General features: G+C 51.5%; 1 protein-coding gene across 2 annotated transcripts; it reads right to left on the bottom strand.

The window, feature by feature from the left end:
* Positions 1-575: 575 nt before the first annotated feature.
* Positions 576-11409, bottom strand: CCN4 (cellular communication network factor 4). Of its 2 annotated transcripts, none has more exons than XM_004580842.2 (4): positions 11159-11409; positions 5630-5890; positions 2536-2729; positions 576-875 (listed from the first exon to the last, which is right to left on the bottom strand). In XM_004580842.2, exons 1-4 carry the CDS (start codon positions 11274-11276, stop codon positions 576-578), a joined length of 873 nt encoding a protein of 290 aa, XP_004580899.2. In that variant the 5' UTR covers positions 11277-11409. The 2 variants fall into 2 exon arrangements, with proteins under 2 accessions (XP_004580899.2, XP_058524344.1); XM_058668361.1 differs by having other exon boundaries at positions 11182-11298.
* Positions 11410-12228: the final 819 nt, after the last annotated feature.

The raw sequence follows: 12228 nt of genomic DNA on the forward strand, positions 1-12228 counted from the left end.
CAACTTTCCATTAAAAATCCAAGTCAAATAGCTATTTATCTCTTATGGCAAATGCTTGGTGATGGTGGACGGCGGAAGTCTTTGGCATCAGAGCTACCCTTGGCATGTGATGGGCAGCACTGCCCATTCAAGTGCCACTTGGCGAGGCGCAAGTAACAGATTATTCTGTTGTAGTGAAAATGCCCATCCTTCGGAATGGGTCGCAGGAGTTCTGTGGTTGGTGTTCTAAAGAAGGAAACACTGGACTGGAAGTCTTCTTGCCTCCATTCCTTGGGACTCAGACAAGACCCAGATGGACTTGCAGGGATCTGGGAAGGCTGGGTCAGGCACGGGTTTTGTCCTGGGATGCTAGACTCAGGTGGATGCAGGAGGCCGCTGTGGGGGAATCCCACAGTCTGGGCTGGGTCAGCACTTTCAGGGGTCATGGGATGGTTGAAGAAAGGAAAGGAGCCCCTGGGTCATTGTCAGGGTAGTGGGAAGTAAGAAGTTGGCAAAGGAAGACTCAGTCATTGACCAGAGGGCTGGCTGCTTTGAAAGACCTAGGCCAGTCTCCGAGCCCCCTGCTGTGCGCCTGCCTAATTGGCAATTTCTGTGAAGTCAGGATAGGATTCCAAGTCGGCAAAGATGTCATTGGGATTCCTGCAGGTCAGGTTGCAGAAACAAGCATTAATCCACTGCACCTTGCGGGAGAAGCCAGGCCCACTGGGACACTGGAAGGACACATCAATGGTCTTGGACTTGTAGGGTATGCAGCACCTGCCATCCGTGCAGACCCCACAGTATTTAGGTTGGTAGGAACGGGTGCTGACACAGCCTGCGAGAGTGAAGTTCGTGGGTGCCTCGGGTTGGTACACTGCCAGACACTTCTTCCCTGCCTGTGGGAAAGGAAAGGCACACTTTGAGTTGATGTGCCCCAAGGATGAGCAACCATGCCTTGTCTCCTGGAGCTCAACTTGCCCTCCTCACATGCTTCACTTTCCTTCCAGCTGCACAGCATCTTCAAGCAAGGAGGGACTGTGTGAGGCAGTTAGACCATGCAGGGACACACAGAGGATCCCAGAGGAGGATGGCTTTGCTTGGGCTGTGTCTCCACGTCTGCAACGTCCCTTCTCTTCTGTGTCTCTGCTTTGCGAGGACCCAAGCACTCATCACAGCCTCATCACCACAGGGAGTAGAGCCAGCCTGAGGATGCCACAACAGCAGCCACCTTCGTCCTAACCCTGCTCCCTCACTGCCCCTCACAGCTTCTCACCCACCCTTTTATCATTCACCTGGATGGAATGCCTCTAAAGGTGCTATGAGCCCTTTCAGACTGGAGGCTCTTTCTGTGTCCCTGCATACGTTCTATGCCTGGTGCATTTTAAGCATTTGGCAAACTCATTGCATGAATGGATCTTAGGGTGTGCTGCACACTGGGTCAGAGATTGGGGTACAGCAGAGGGGCAAGCTACGTAGGGCATGACATTTACGCAATTGAAGGGTCCACTTAAGACATAGAAATGTGGGAACAAAATGGGGTGGAAACATTAGCCTGCAGTAAAAGATCTGCAGCAGCTTTGTGGGAGAGCCATCTCGTTCAGCTGGACATCTTTGCTTCCATTTTTTCTGCTGTTGGTGTTTTCTTTCCCACCCATGATTTTAATTAAGAGAGGTCTACTAAAGACCATTATATATGAGCAACCAAAACAAAACCTAGTACGGTGGGAGAAAAATGCCCAAAGGAGGACCAGCAGAAGGAAGAGGACAGATAGATTCAGTTAACCCATCAAGAGATGACTGGAGAAGCTGTCCAGAAATCAGAGAACAAAGTTGGAGGTCTGAACAGAACCATGGGAAGATGGGCTGTCTCTACTGGACAGTCAAAGAAAGCTCCCCAGGCAGAGCCAATGCCTGGCTTTGTTTTGCTTTGTTGTGTTTTTGATGTGACACTGGGTGGCCCAATGTAAAGGCGTGAGTGAGAAGTCTGTGGTTTAGGCAACGAAGATCCAGGTTTAGCGCTGAGGGCTACAGCTCGGGCTGCTGTGGCCCAGCTTTGTTTTAATGAGCCTAGACTCTCAAAGCTGGAAGGGATTTGAAAAATCAAGCCCAATAAATCAATAATGAGGGCCTGAGGCTCAGGGATGGAGACTGCTGGCGGCCTCACACTGATGGCAGGTTGGTGCTTGACCCAAGCAGCTGGGACCCTCGTGAATGCAGCTCCTATCAGTGGAGCTGACTGCCTCATGCTCCAGTGCGTGGGGATGTGGGTGGGGATGGGAGGGGAGGGAGAATGGGCGTCTGGGGAGGCCCTCAGCTATGACAGAATGCTCCAGAATAACCGTGGTTCTAGCACTCAGCTTCTAATGAGTGAATTTCACCAGCCTGGTGAGCTGCATTATTTCTGGTAACTGTGGCAGCAGACCCAGCAGCCGAGCTAACTATTTCCACTGCAGAAATGCCCTCCCCCTGCTGACCCCAAAGAAGTTCAAGAAGTAGGCTCAAGACCAGGTTTGTCTGCCCGTGAAGTGCAAGAGACCAGCCCCCAGCTGCACCAACCTTGATGTGAGGGCGGATGTCCACGTCACAGGGCCGCAGGTTGCACAGACGGCTCTCCTGCTTGGGCCAGCACCGGGCGTTGGCATTGGAGATCCGAGTTGAGATACCCAAGCCACAGCTGGTAGAACAGGGGCTCCAAGGGCTCGTGTAGGCTATGCAATTACTGTGCCATGGTTCCACGTCGCCTGCGACCACTGCAAAGATGCCACATTCCCCATGAGGCTCCAACTCCAGCTGTCTCCGACCCTTCCAGTGCCACGTTAAGGTTTGGGGCAGGGGGCCCCTAAACTTAGGGAAAGAGCTGGGCTGTTCCTCCATGTGGGAGGGCTGGTTGGCTGCCTACCAGCCCAGGCTCCTCTTTGGGGCCTTCTGCTCTAGGGAGGCCACTTGAAAGCATAGAAAGAGACTGGTGGGCCCAGGGTCATCTCCTGAGGTGCCACCCACAAGATGTGTCATCTTAGCATTCCCACTCTGATCTCATTCTCCTCATGGGAATGACACCAGCTGCCTTGCAGGGCCGGTAAGGCAGTGATAGGCTCTAGATTTTGACTAGGTGTGCCAAGCATCTTTCTGGGTGCTGGGCACAGATGGCTAAAGAACCGCGGAGTCTGCCTCTGCAGAGGTCCAGTGTACATGGGGAAAGGTCAAAGGTGACACCTGACATTCCATCAGAGCAATGTCGGGGTTCTGAGTTAAGCAGACATCCAGGCTTCTGCAAGTCAGGTGCAGTCAGCCCTGATGCTGCTATCTATAGAGAGCAGAACTTTCAACCAGCTGGCTGTCATCTTTCCTAACTATGCCTTCCACTACACCACCAAAAGGAGATGCCTTCCAGAGAGGAGTCAGAGAATATGCCTGCACACATGTGAAATGTCCAGCTGTCACTGCCCTTCAGCCCTCAGTCAGCCATGGGCTTGAGTGGTTACTTGACTGTTGGCCAACTCCACTTTCAACTCGGGTGGTTCTCCTGATGCGTGCAATTCCAGGACCCAGAGGGAGGACGGGCCAGCATGGAAAAGGGTAGCAAGCTGGAGACAGAGGCAGGTGAAAAGGCAGTAAGACAGATGCCATAAGATAGATGATGCAGGTGCACAAGGCAGCCACCCAAATCCCACTGCAGCCATGCATGGGCATGGTGGGCAGGGAGAATGGAGCAGGCAGAGGCAGAGGAGACAGACAGATAGATGGCATAGAGGAGAGAGAGAGAGAAGGAGGGAGGGAGGCTGGAAGCAAGGTACAAGGGAGGGAGTGGACAAGAGAGAGGACAGCTGAACAGCTCAGGAGAGAGAAATCTCAGGCAGATCAGGAGGAGAGAGAGCAGGGCTGGCTGAGCCTCCCCGAGAGCATGCGTGTGCAGGGAGCACGGAGGAGTGAATGGCAGAGAAACAAGTGTCAGAGAAGACAGGAAAAGGTAGAGTGCAGTACCTAAGGGAGGCCAGGCTGGGCAGAGCCAAGGCCAGGGGAGCTTGGGAAGCCTCTGTCTCAGAGGGCCCAAGGGCTTCCTTTGGTTCCTGGGCTGCCTGGGCAATGCTGCTAGGGCTCAGCCTGTGCTCGGTCACTACCGTGGTCACTGGACCTGCCCCCCGACAATGGGCAGATGGCTTCTGTCTGTACACCCCCCCAGCTGCCCTGGTCCTGCTGGGAAACAGGGTGTCTCCCTACAATGTCACCTGGATGCTGTCCTCAAGGGCACAGTTAGCAATCTGTGGGGCACTTGGGGGTGTCAGGGCCAAGGGTGCTATTGACACGGTATGAGTAGAGGCCAGGCACACTGCTGAACATCCCCAAGGGCAGGCAGCAGTTCGCACCACCAAGAACCCAGTGCGAAGTGCTGACAAAGCTGAGAAATCTACAAGCCTCCGAGCAATCCCATGTCCTAATCGAAAACAGAGCCAAAAGACAATTCTCATAGAGCTCCAGATGTGTTGTGTCTCCCCATGTTCCATGCCCATTCCTTTGCTTGGTTAGGTTTTTTCTTCTAGAAATGGCACCAGTTGCTCCTGGTCTCCCTCCTTGTGCACCCCTCAGAGACCAGCCCAGTCCCCCCTCTTTGAGTAGCATCCCTACACCACCTCACCCCACCAGCTCCAAGCAGGTGACCTCTGTGCTCTCCCCCTGCACTGCCTCCTCCTCCGAGGCTGCCCCCATGGGCCACACCTCTTTATGATCCCATAGGCAGGGCACCCGGCATCACATTCAGCCTGTCTCACTCCATGCAGATCCTTTGGACCCCAAACATGTTCCTTCCCTTGCATTCTGTCCCGTATCGTGACAAGCCCTAGGAGTCGGCCTGTATTTTTCACCTGCCCCTATGCACTGGGGAGATACCAACACCTTCAATCTTACGTGAGCAAAACCTCTTGTATCTGCTTCTTTCTCAGTACAGGAACTATCCCACCCATCGAAATAGTTCAAATCAATATTAGGTCATCCATCTGTTCTACCCATTCATTCACCCATTCATCCATCTTTCCACCCATCCATCCCCCATCATTCCATTCATCATCCATCTGACCAGTTACTTATCCGACTCTCCATCCATCCACCAATGTGGCAAGCACTGATGGGGTACCCACTAAGTGTCTGGTATTGGGCTAGGCCCCAGTAGGCAGCAGTGGGAAGCAGAGAAACCTGAACATAGCTCCCTTGTTCAGGACTCCCAGTTTACCTTGCTGAGACCTCATTTGCCACCCATTCTCCACTGCAGGTGGAGTCGGGGAGTCGGGGAGGGAGAGGCATTCAAGTCATCATGAAGTCTCTACTGGACTGGTACTCTCCCATCCCTACCCTTGCACCTGCCCCATCACTTCGTCCCTCTCTGGGGACGTGTCTTTCCTCTATTCCCACCCTAAGCTCTTCAGCGGCACAGGAAATGATTGCTGTGCATATGGCTTTGTTCTTTCCCAAGCACCTCTTCATTTTATGTGTGAGGCAGGGCAGATGGTATCATTCCCATTTTACCTTACTTCTGGGAAATACGATCCCAGAGGAGATGGTCCCAAGATCACACAGCTGGTAAGAGATGGACTGTGGGTTGGACTCAGGGCTTGTGGTCTTAACCTTCCCTCCCCCAGTTCCCATGCACTGCACCCACCGAGGGCAGCAGTGTCACGGGGTGTGGCCTTGCGCGGCTTCCTCACATCGTCCTCGCAAACCCACTGCTCACAGCAACTGCCAGGCACGTTCACTCGCCGAGGGCGGTGGCACCAGAGACGTGGGGGGCGCGCACCGAGGCACTGTGGGGTGCAGCCCACGGTGCCATCAATGCACGTGCAGTTGTACTTGCAATTAGGCTGGAAAGACTCGCCGTTGTTGTAGCGCACTCCGTCCAGGACGCATCCCACGCCGACCACCTCTGCAAACAAGGGGAGGGGGCAGATCAGGTTGGGAGGTGTACTCCCTGAGACCTCCAGTTGCTGGATTGCACCCCAAGCCCCTGGGGGATTTCTGCCAACACTGGGGAGGGGCACCCCAAAGCCCAAGGCAGAGATGCCAAAGGGTTGGCACCCGGAAGACAGGGATTCGGTCAGATCTGAGCATGGAGAATGCGACTGTTCACCCACAGCTTCAGTTGGCATCCACCAAGGCGGGTATGGCGGTGCAAGGACTGAGCAGCCCCCAGCAGGACCCCAGGAGGCTTGCTCGTGAGCTGTTCCTAGCACCTGGCACAAAGCCTGATGCCACCAGGACTCAGCATTCTGGGTAGACAAAGTGAGTCAGAAACCTTTGAATTGAGCATTCTAGGTGCTGAGACCTCAACTGGAACAAAGTAGACAAGAGGTGTGCTTTCAAAGAACTTACACAGCAGAGGGCTGTGAGGCTCTTGACTGTCTGTGTGAATATGTACATGTGAATGTGAGTATGTGAGAATACATGTGTCAGTATGCCTGTGTCTGTATGAGCACACACACAGATGTCAGCACATATCTGAGTATGACAGTGGCAGTGCGTGTTGGACATGGAGAGAAGGGCGTGGGCTGAAGCCTGGGACTGTGCCCCTGTGTGTGGACACTTGGAGGGACACATCAGTGTAGGTGCCTGGCCATCATTAGCATGGTGATCCTCACTCTTGCCACACAATGCAACCCCTTGAGGAGCTGGTAAAATGCTCAAAGTGCTGGCATGATGGTGCGGTGGGTTAAACTGTTGGCTGAGTTGCCAGCATCCCATGTGGACATCATTCTGAGTCCTTGCAGCTCCACTTCCAATCCAGCTTGGTGTTAGTGCATCTGGAGAAACAGTGGAAGTCAGTTCCGTGCCTGGACCTCTGCCAGCCACGCTCACTCTGTCTCTCTGCAACTCAGCCTTTCAAATAAATACACAGGTCCTGGAAGACACTCCCAAGCCCACACCATGCACCAGAACGTAGGAGTGAGCCTGGGTCCCTGTGATTTTTTGATTTGAGCCTCTCCAGTAGTTTTCGAAGCTCTCCAACTGTACCAAACTTGCAACCAAGTTTGAGCAGTGAAGCAGTGTGTCTGGATGGTCCTATAGTCTCCTCCAATCTTTGGGCATGGGCTGGTGTTGCTGTGGCTCCCATGGCCTGCCCATCGTAGGCAGGTGGGATCCGTGAGTGTACGCTGAGAAGGATGCTACCCACGGGCTCTAAGTTCAGTTTCTCATCACTCTGACTCCCAACCATCAAAACACTGACCCATGGCAAGAGAGTAAGTCAGTCCAGTTTCCTTCACGCCTCCTAACTCATCTCAGATTTGCAAGTCTGGATACGACTCAGCTTTCCGTTCACTGAAGGGCTCCCATGATCTCAAGCCACCATGCTCTGCCAGCAGGGTGGTGCTCCCTTCAGCATGCTGCGATGGTCTGGCACCCCTGAGAGAGCAACAGCAGCGTTCCAGGCTTTGCTGTAGCACTCTTGTTGCACTGTCTGTCACGCAGGTCCACTGTGTGAGTGGATTGTGAGTGGAGAGAGATGGATGAATTAGATGGGTAGATGGATGGAGGAAGGGAGTAAGAAGGGAGGGATAACGGGATGGATAGATGGATGAAAGGATGACAGGATGGAGGGAGGGAGGGAAATATGTGGGCTAGGAGAAGCAGGGACAATCTTTATTGAGCTCCTACCATGTTTCAGTCCCTTGTCACCCCAAGAACCCAAAGGGACTGGCATTCTCTGCCAGTTTCCTTGATGAGGAAATTGAAGATTAGCAATTCCTGCCTCCAGTCACAGCACCAGGTAGGTACACTGCTTGGAGTCAAAGTTGGGTTGCCCTCCTCCTAAAACCATGCTTCATTTACTATTCCCTCCCTCTGCAGACTTGAGTCTGGGCCTGCAACTAGATCTGCCCTCTACTTTGGGGACGACGGTGGACAGGACAGAGCTGACTACTGCCAAGGAAGCTGAAAGCAAAGTCAACTTTTTCCTCTTGTATTGTGCTGTGTTTATACCACAGCGCTCCTGGGAAGGCGATTTTATCAAGGTCTCTCTGTGACATGCTCACAGTCACGTAGCCACTGAGTGTATCTAAAAGGCAAGCCTGTCTGCCTTCCACCAAACCACATTGCCCTCAGGCCTGACCCGGCTGCCTGAAACACAAACTGGTGTTTATACAACTGAAATAACCCGGCGGTCTCTTCCAGAGGTCGCTCTGCCCACAGACGTATTTAATTTGGCTGCAGAATGCCTTTTTTTTTTTTTTAAGTTCTGAATGGATTGCCAACATCTACAAATCACATATAGAAGTAGATTTTTGGATTCTCCTGCAAACTGAGTAAACTTCGTGAGATCCAGCTCATTTCTTTGCTCGGCCACAGTGGCTGAGGCCAGCAGGGCAACCTCCGACAGCCGGAGCCCACACTGTCACTGCTGTCTGGAGGTGTATGTGGCGGGGTTGGGGCGCTTTTTTGGTCAATTGCTTTGTCCAGGCTTGCTTACCTGCCAGTCTCCAAGAGCGGCTTTAGCCTTTTCTGGGGACTATCAGTTGGTTGAGCTGACCATTTGTGTGAAGGTTGTCTGTTAGAGGACCTGATTTCTCCTTCCCCTCGGGGTCCCGGATGCCTTCCTCTCTACTTTCGCTTAGTCGCCTAGCCTCTTTCCTTTGTTTCTCTAGCAGCTCATAGACTGATACCATGGCAGCATTTCTGGAAGCTTGTTCAATAGAACATTTGTGTGGGGAGGGTGTGCATGAGTATGTGTGCAATTTGTTTGTGGGGCAGGCTTGTTGAAGTGACAGGGGACAGTCAGTGGATTGGCAAAAGAGTCCAGTGCACAATGGAGTTAGGAAGGACAAAAGCTTCTTTTGCAATTTGGCAGGGACCATGGACATACAGAACCTCTGAAGCCCTGTACTATCTGTTGAGGTTTCTCTTTCTTTCTTTCCTTCTTTCTTTCTTTCTTTCTTTCTTTCTTTCTTTCTTTCTTTCTTTCTTTCTTTCTTTCTTTCTTTCTTCCTTTCTTCCTTCCTTCCTTCCTTCCTTCCTTCCTTCCTTCCTTCCTTCCTTCCTTCCTTCCTTTCCTTCTTTCTTTTCTTTTTCTTTCTTTCTTTCTTGGAAAGTCAGAGAGAAGAGACAGAGAGGAAAATCTTCTGTCTGTTGCTGCACTCCTCAAGTGGCTGCAGTGGCCGGAGCTTCTTCTGGGTCTTCCATGCGGGTGCAGGGTCCCAAGGCTTTGGGCTGTCCTTGACTGCTTTCCCAGGCCACAAGCAGGAGCTGGATGGGAAGCGGGGCCGCCAGGACAGGAACCTGCACCCATATGGGATCCCAGTGCATGCAAGGCAAGGATTTTAGCCACTAGGCTACTGTGACAGGCCAAGATTTATGTATTTCTGTGTCTGCAGATTTCTATGAAAATGACCAGGGACATATCATATCTAACACCTGATACCCTGGTGGACGTCATAGCTAACACAGACTCCCTCAGTTAATTGACAGGGGACAGACAGGGGTGAGGGAGAAGATGCAGAGGCTGAAGGAAGGACCTGAGACAAAGAGGAGAAGGGAGGATTTCTTTTCCAGTTCCCTGGTGGAGAAGGAAGACTGCAGAGGCCATTTAAAGGCTCACATGGTGTCTGGATCTAGGAGAGAATCTCCACGAAGATGCAGCACCTGTCAGGATATTAAGCCAACTCGGGGTTACTAGTCCCAGTGGGCTGCATGCCTGTCTTTGTGGCCTTGAAGAACTGTTGGAGAACGGGCAGGAGGTGACAAGACAGTTACGTAACTGGAGGGGAGTTTAGTGCAGGAAGGTCAGGCCAAATTTCCCCTGTCTAGGTTATAGGCGTCGGAAGCTGACTGCACAGTCAGTCTTGAGCATCAGCATGTGTAAGAATCATCTGGGCACATTAAAGGTCTAGATTCCCACTTCACTCCAGGGAACTTGACTGAACAAGTCTGGGCCAGGACACTGAAATTACATTTGAAATGAATGTATCAGGTGAGCCTATGTGAATGCTACCACCACTGTCTTTGAACACACGATTTTATGGGGCCAGTAATGAGTCTCATTGAAGGATACCCACTGGGAAGAAGGAGTGGGCAGACTGCAAAGTTGGACTCAGGAGTTGGCAATGATGAAACACAAAGCAATGATCAAAGACAAGGGAGTGTCACAAGGTAGTCACAAGGCTCACATAGCTTTGCTTGATTTGAAATTACATGCACAAGCACTTTTAAGTTTCCACCTCCGGAAATTTAACAGGTTAGCTGAGATTATCTAGAGGGTTTATATATATTTTAGTGAGAGAGAGAGAGAGAGAGAGAGAGAGAGAGAGAGAGAGAGAGAGTTAAAGTTAGGGAGAAATCTTGACCTAACATTGGATGAAGAAGAGGCTCTTGTGTTTATGAAACACTGTGGAGTTTTTCACAAGTTAGACTGTGGCATCATGACACCTAGTGACCGCACTTTATCATGCTGGTTACATATTTTAGATAATACTCAGATGCTTCAGATAAAGAAAACTACAGATTAGAGCAAAGTGGAAGATCTGAATGTCCTAGAAATAAGATCTCTGGGGATGTTTAAAAAATGTCCATGATGCGGCATGTGAAGCTCTCCCTCCAAGCATGAGGATGTTGTAAAGACTAAAAGCAAAGAAAAAGCAAAGGCAATTAGAAAAATCAGGAAAAAAAAATCACAAGGCAGGAAATCCAAGCAAGTACACCACCTCATGCTCTAACAAACAATATTTACATAGTCATAATATTAAAAATACAGGTGGTTGTATCAGCAGACATCATAACAATCATATCTGAAAGATAGGCTTGGTGGTATTATGGAGGTAAGCCATTTGTTATCATCTAGGAATATGACTACATTATCCAGTTTTAATGTATCACACTGGTTAATATTAGAGCAGAAGTCATATATCATATAGTTTGTTACTATGAGAATGGCTAAAGTTACAAGCATAATAACCAGAGAGACTGGTAGAAAGGGATGTTTGTAGACATCTGGTTTTCATTGTTTCAAAACTAGTGAATTTTTAAATTGCATCCTGTTAATGTCTAGCATTACTAAATTACCTGGAGCTCCCCAGTGTCTTGGTATGTTCTGGGATGCTCTGGGTATTCGTACAAAGATTCAGGGCTGTGGGTGTGCTGCGGGAGGGCCTTGGGGTAGGGCTGGGGTGCCAGGGGCTGGTGAGAACATATGGAGGGACTCACTTACGTGCACACACTCCTATTGCGTACCTCGGGCGGTCCCCGCTGTAGTCACAGTACAGGCCCCGATGGGGGTCACAGACCGCAGCCTCTGTGCAGTTCTCCCCAAGCTGATGGGCACACATCTTACAGCACTCACAGCCATCCGTGATGAGGCTGACCCCCAGTGGGCAGCGGGGTGGAGATGGTGGGCACTCACATGGCCACTTGCAGAACTGGGGTCGTGAGGATGCATCCTCCTCCTGTGGTGCTGGGGTGAAGGCCTGTGGGGCAAAAGCAGAGGTGAAGGGGCTGCCGAGGTTGAGGTCTTGAGCCCAGAGGACTCTGCAATCCAAGTCTATTTCAGGGGGGCTAGGACGCTTCCAGCACATTGGTCTCTGCAGCTGTACTTCCTGGAGTTGAGTATCTCCTTTCCTCGCAATAATAATCACAACAACAATACAAACTGTGCTGGGGAGCACAATGTTCCAAGAAGTTTAGCAAATTGCTGGACTCCTGCTTCTGCTAAGTGCTGAGGCATGGTTTTACCTGAGCCCAAGGCTTGCTTCCTTCTTTCCTTCACTGTCCCTTCAACCCCCTAAGGCAGGGGACTTGGCCCAGTTTGCAGCAGACACCGCCAGAGCCTACTGATGGGCCATGCTGCTGGGTAGCTACAGCCCTGTGCTCATTGCTCAGTGCCAGATCACACAGGCTGAGCCCCTGCCTGTTCAGTTCCAGGTTTACACCTGCACACTCGTTATCGCTGTTGCTTTCCCATGAGCCTGAGAAGTCTGGCGGGCTGCGGCAGCAGACGCATGGCTCCCCAGCTCCTTGCAGCTGTGGGGAAGCTAGATGGGTTCCTGTTGCCTGCACAGGCTCTGCTTATACTCAGGGTGCTGGGCCCTTCCGGCCATAGCTCCCCAGTAGCCTCTTCCCCATCCTTTAACCTCCACATGTATTTTCTGATCTGGCAGATGCAATGACTGGAGCATTGGACAGGTGGGGCTGAGAACCACCAGATGGAGGCATCTGGCATCTGAGTCCAGGAACTTCCAGCTGCCCTTCTGTCTGGGATTCTGTTACCTTCCTGCCCCCACC

The sequence above is a fragment of the Ochotona princeps genome, chromosome 9 (genome assembly GCF_030435755.1).
Source record: "Ochotona princeps isolate mOchPri1 chromosome 9, mOchPri1.hap1, whole genome shotgun sequence".
Lineage (NCBI taxonomy): Eukaryota > Metazoa > Chordata > Mammalia > Lagomorpha > Ochotonidae > Ochotona > Ochotona princeps.

What these genes read in the sequence shown, in the direction of transcription:
- CCN4 (XM_004580842.2), bottom strand. Translation starts at nt 11,276, where the DNA reads ATGTGTGCCCATCAGCTTGGGGAGAACTGCACAGAGGCTGCGGTCTGT. An exon ending in CCGTGACACTGCTGCCCTCG is followed by an intron (nt 2,730 to 5,629) that starts GTGGGTGCAGTG and finishes GCATCTTTGCAG; the next exon opens with TGGTCGCAGGCGACGTGGAA. An exon ending in ACATCCGCCCTCACATCAAG is followed by an intron (nt 876 to 2,535) that starts GTTGGTGCAGCT and finishes CCTTTCCCACAG; the next exon opens with GCAGGGAAGAAGTGTCTGGC.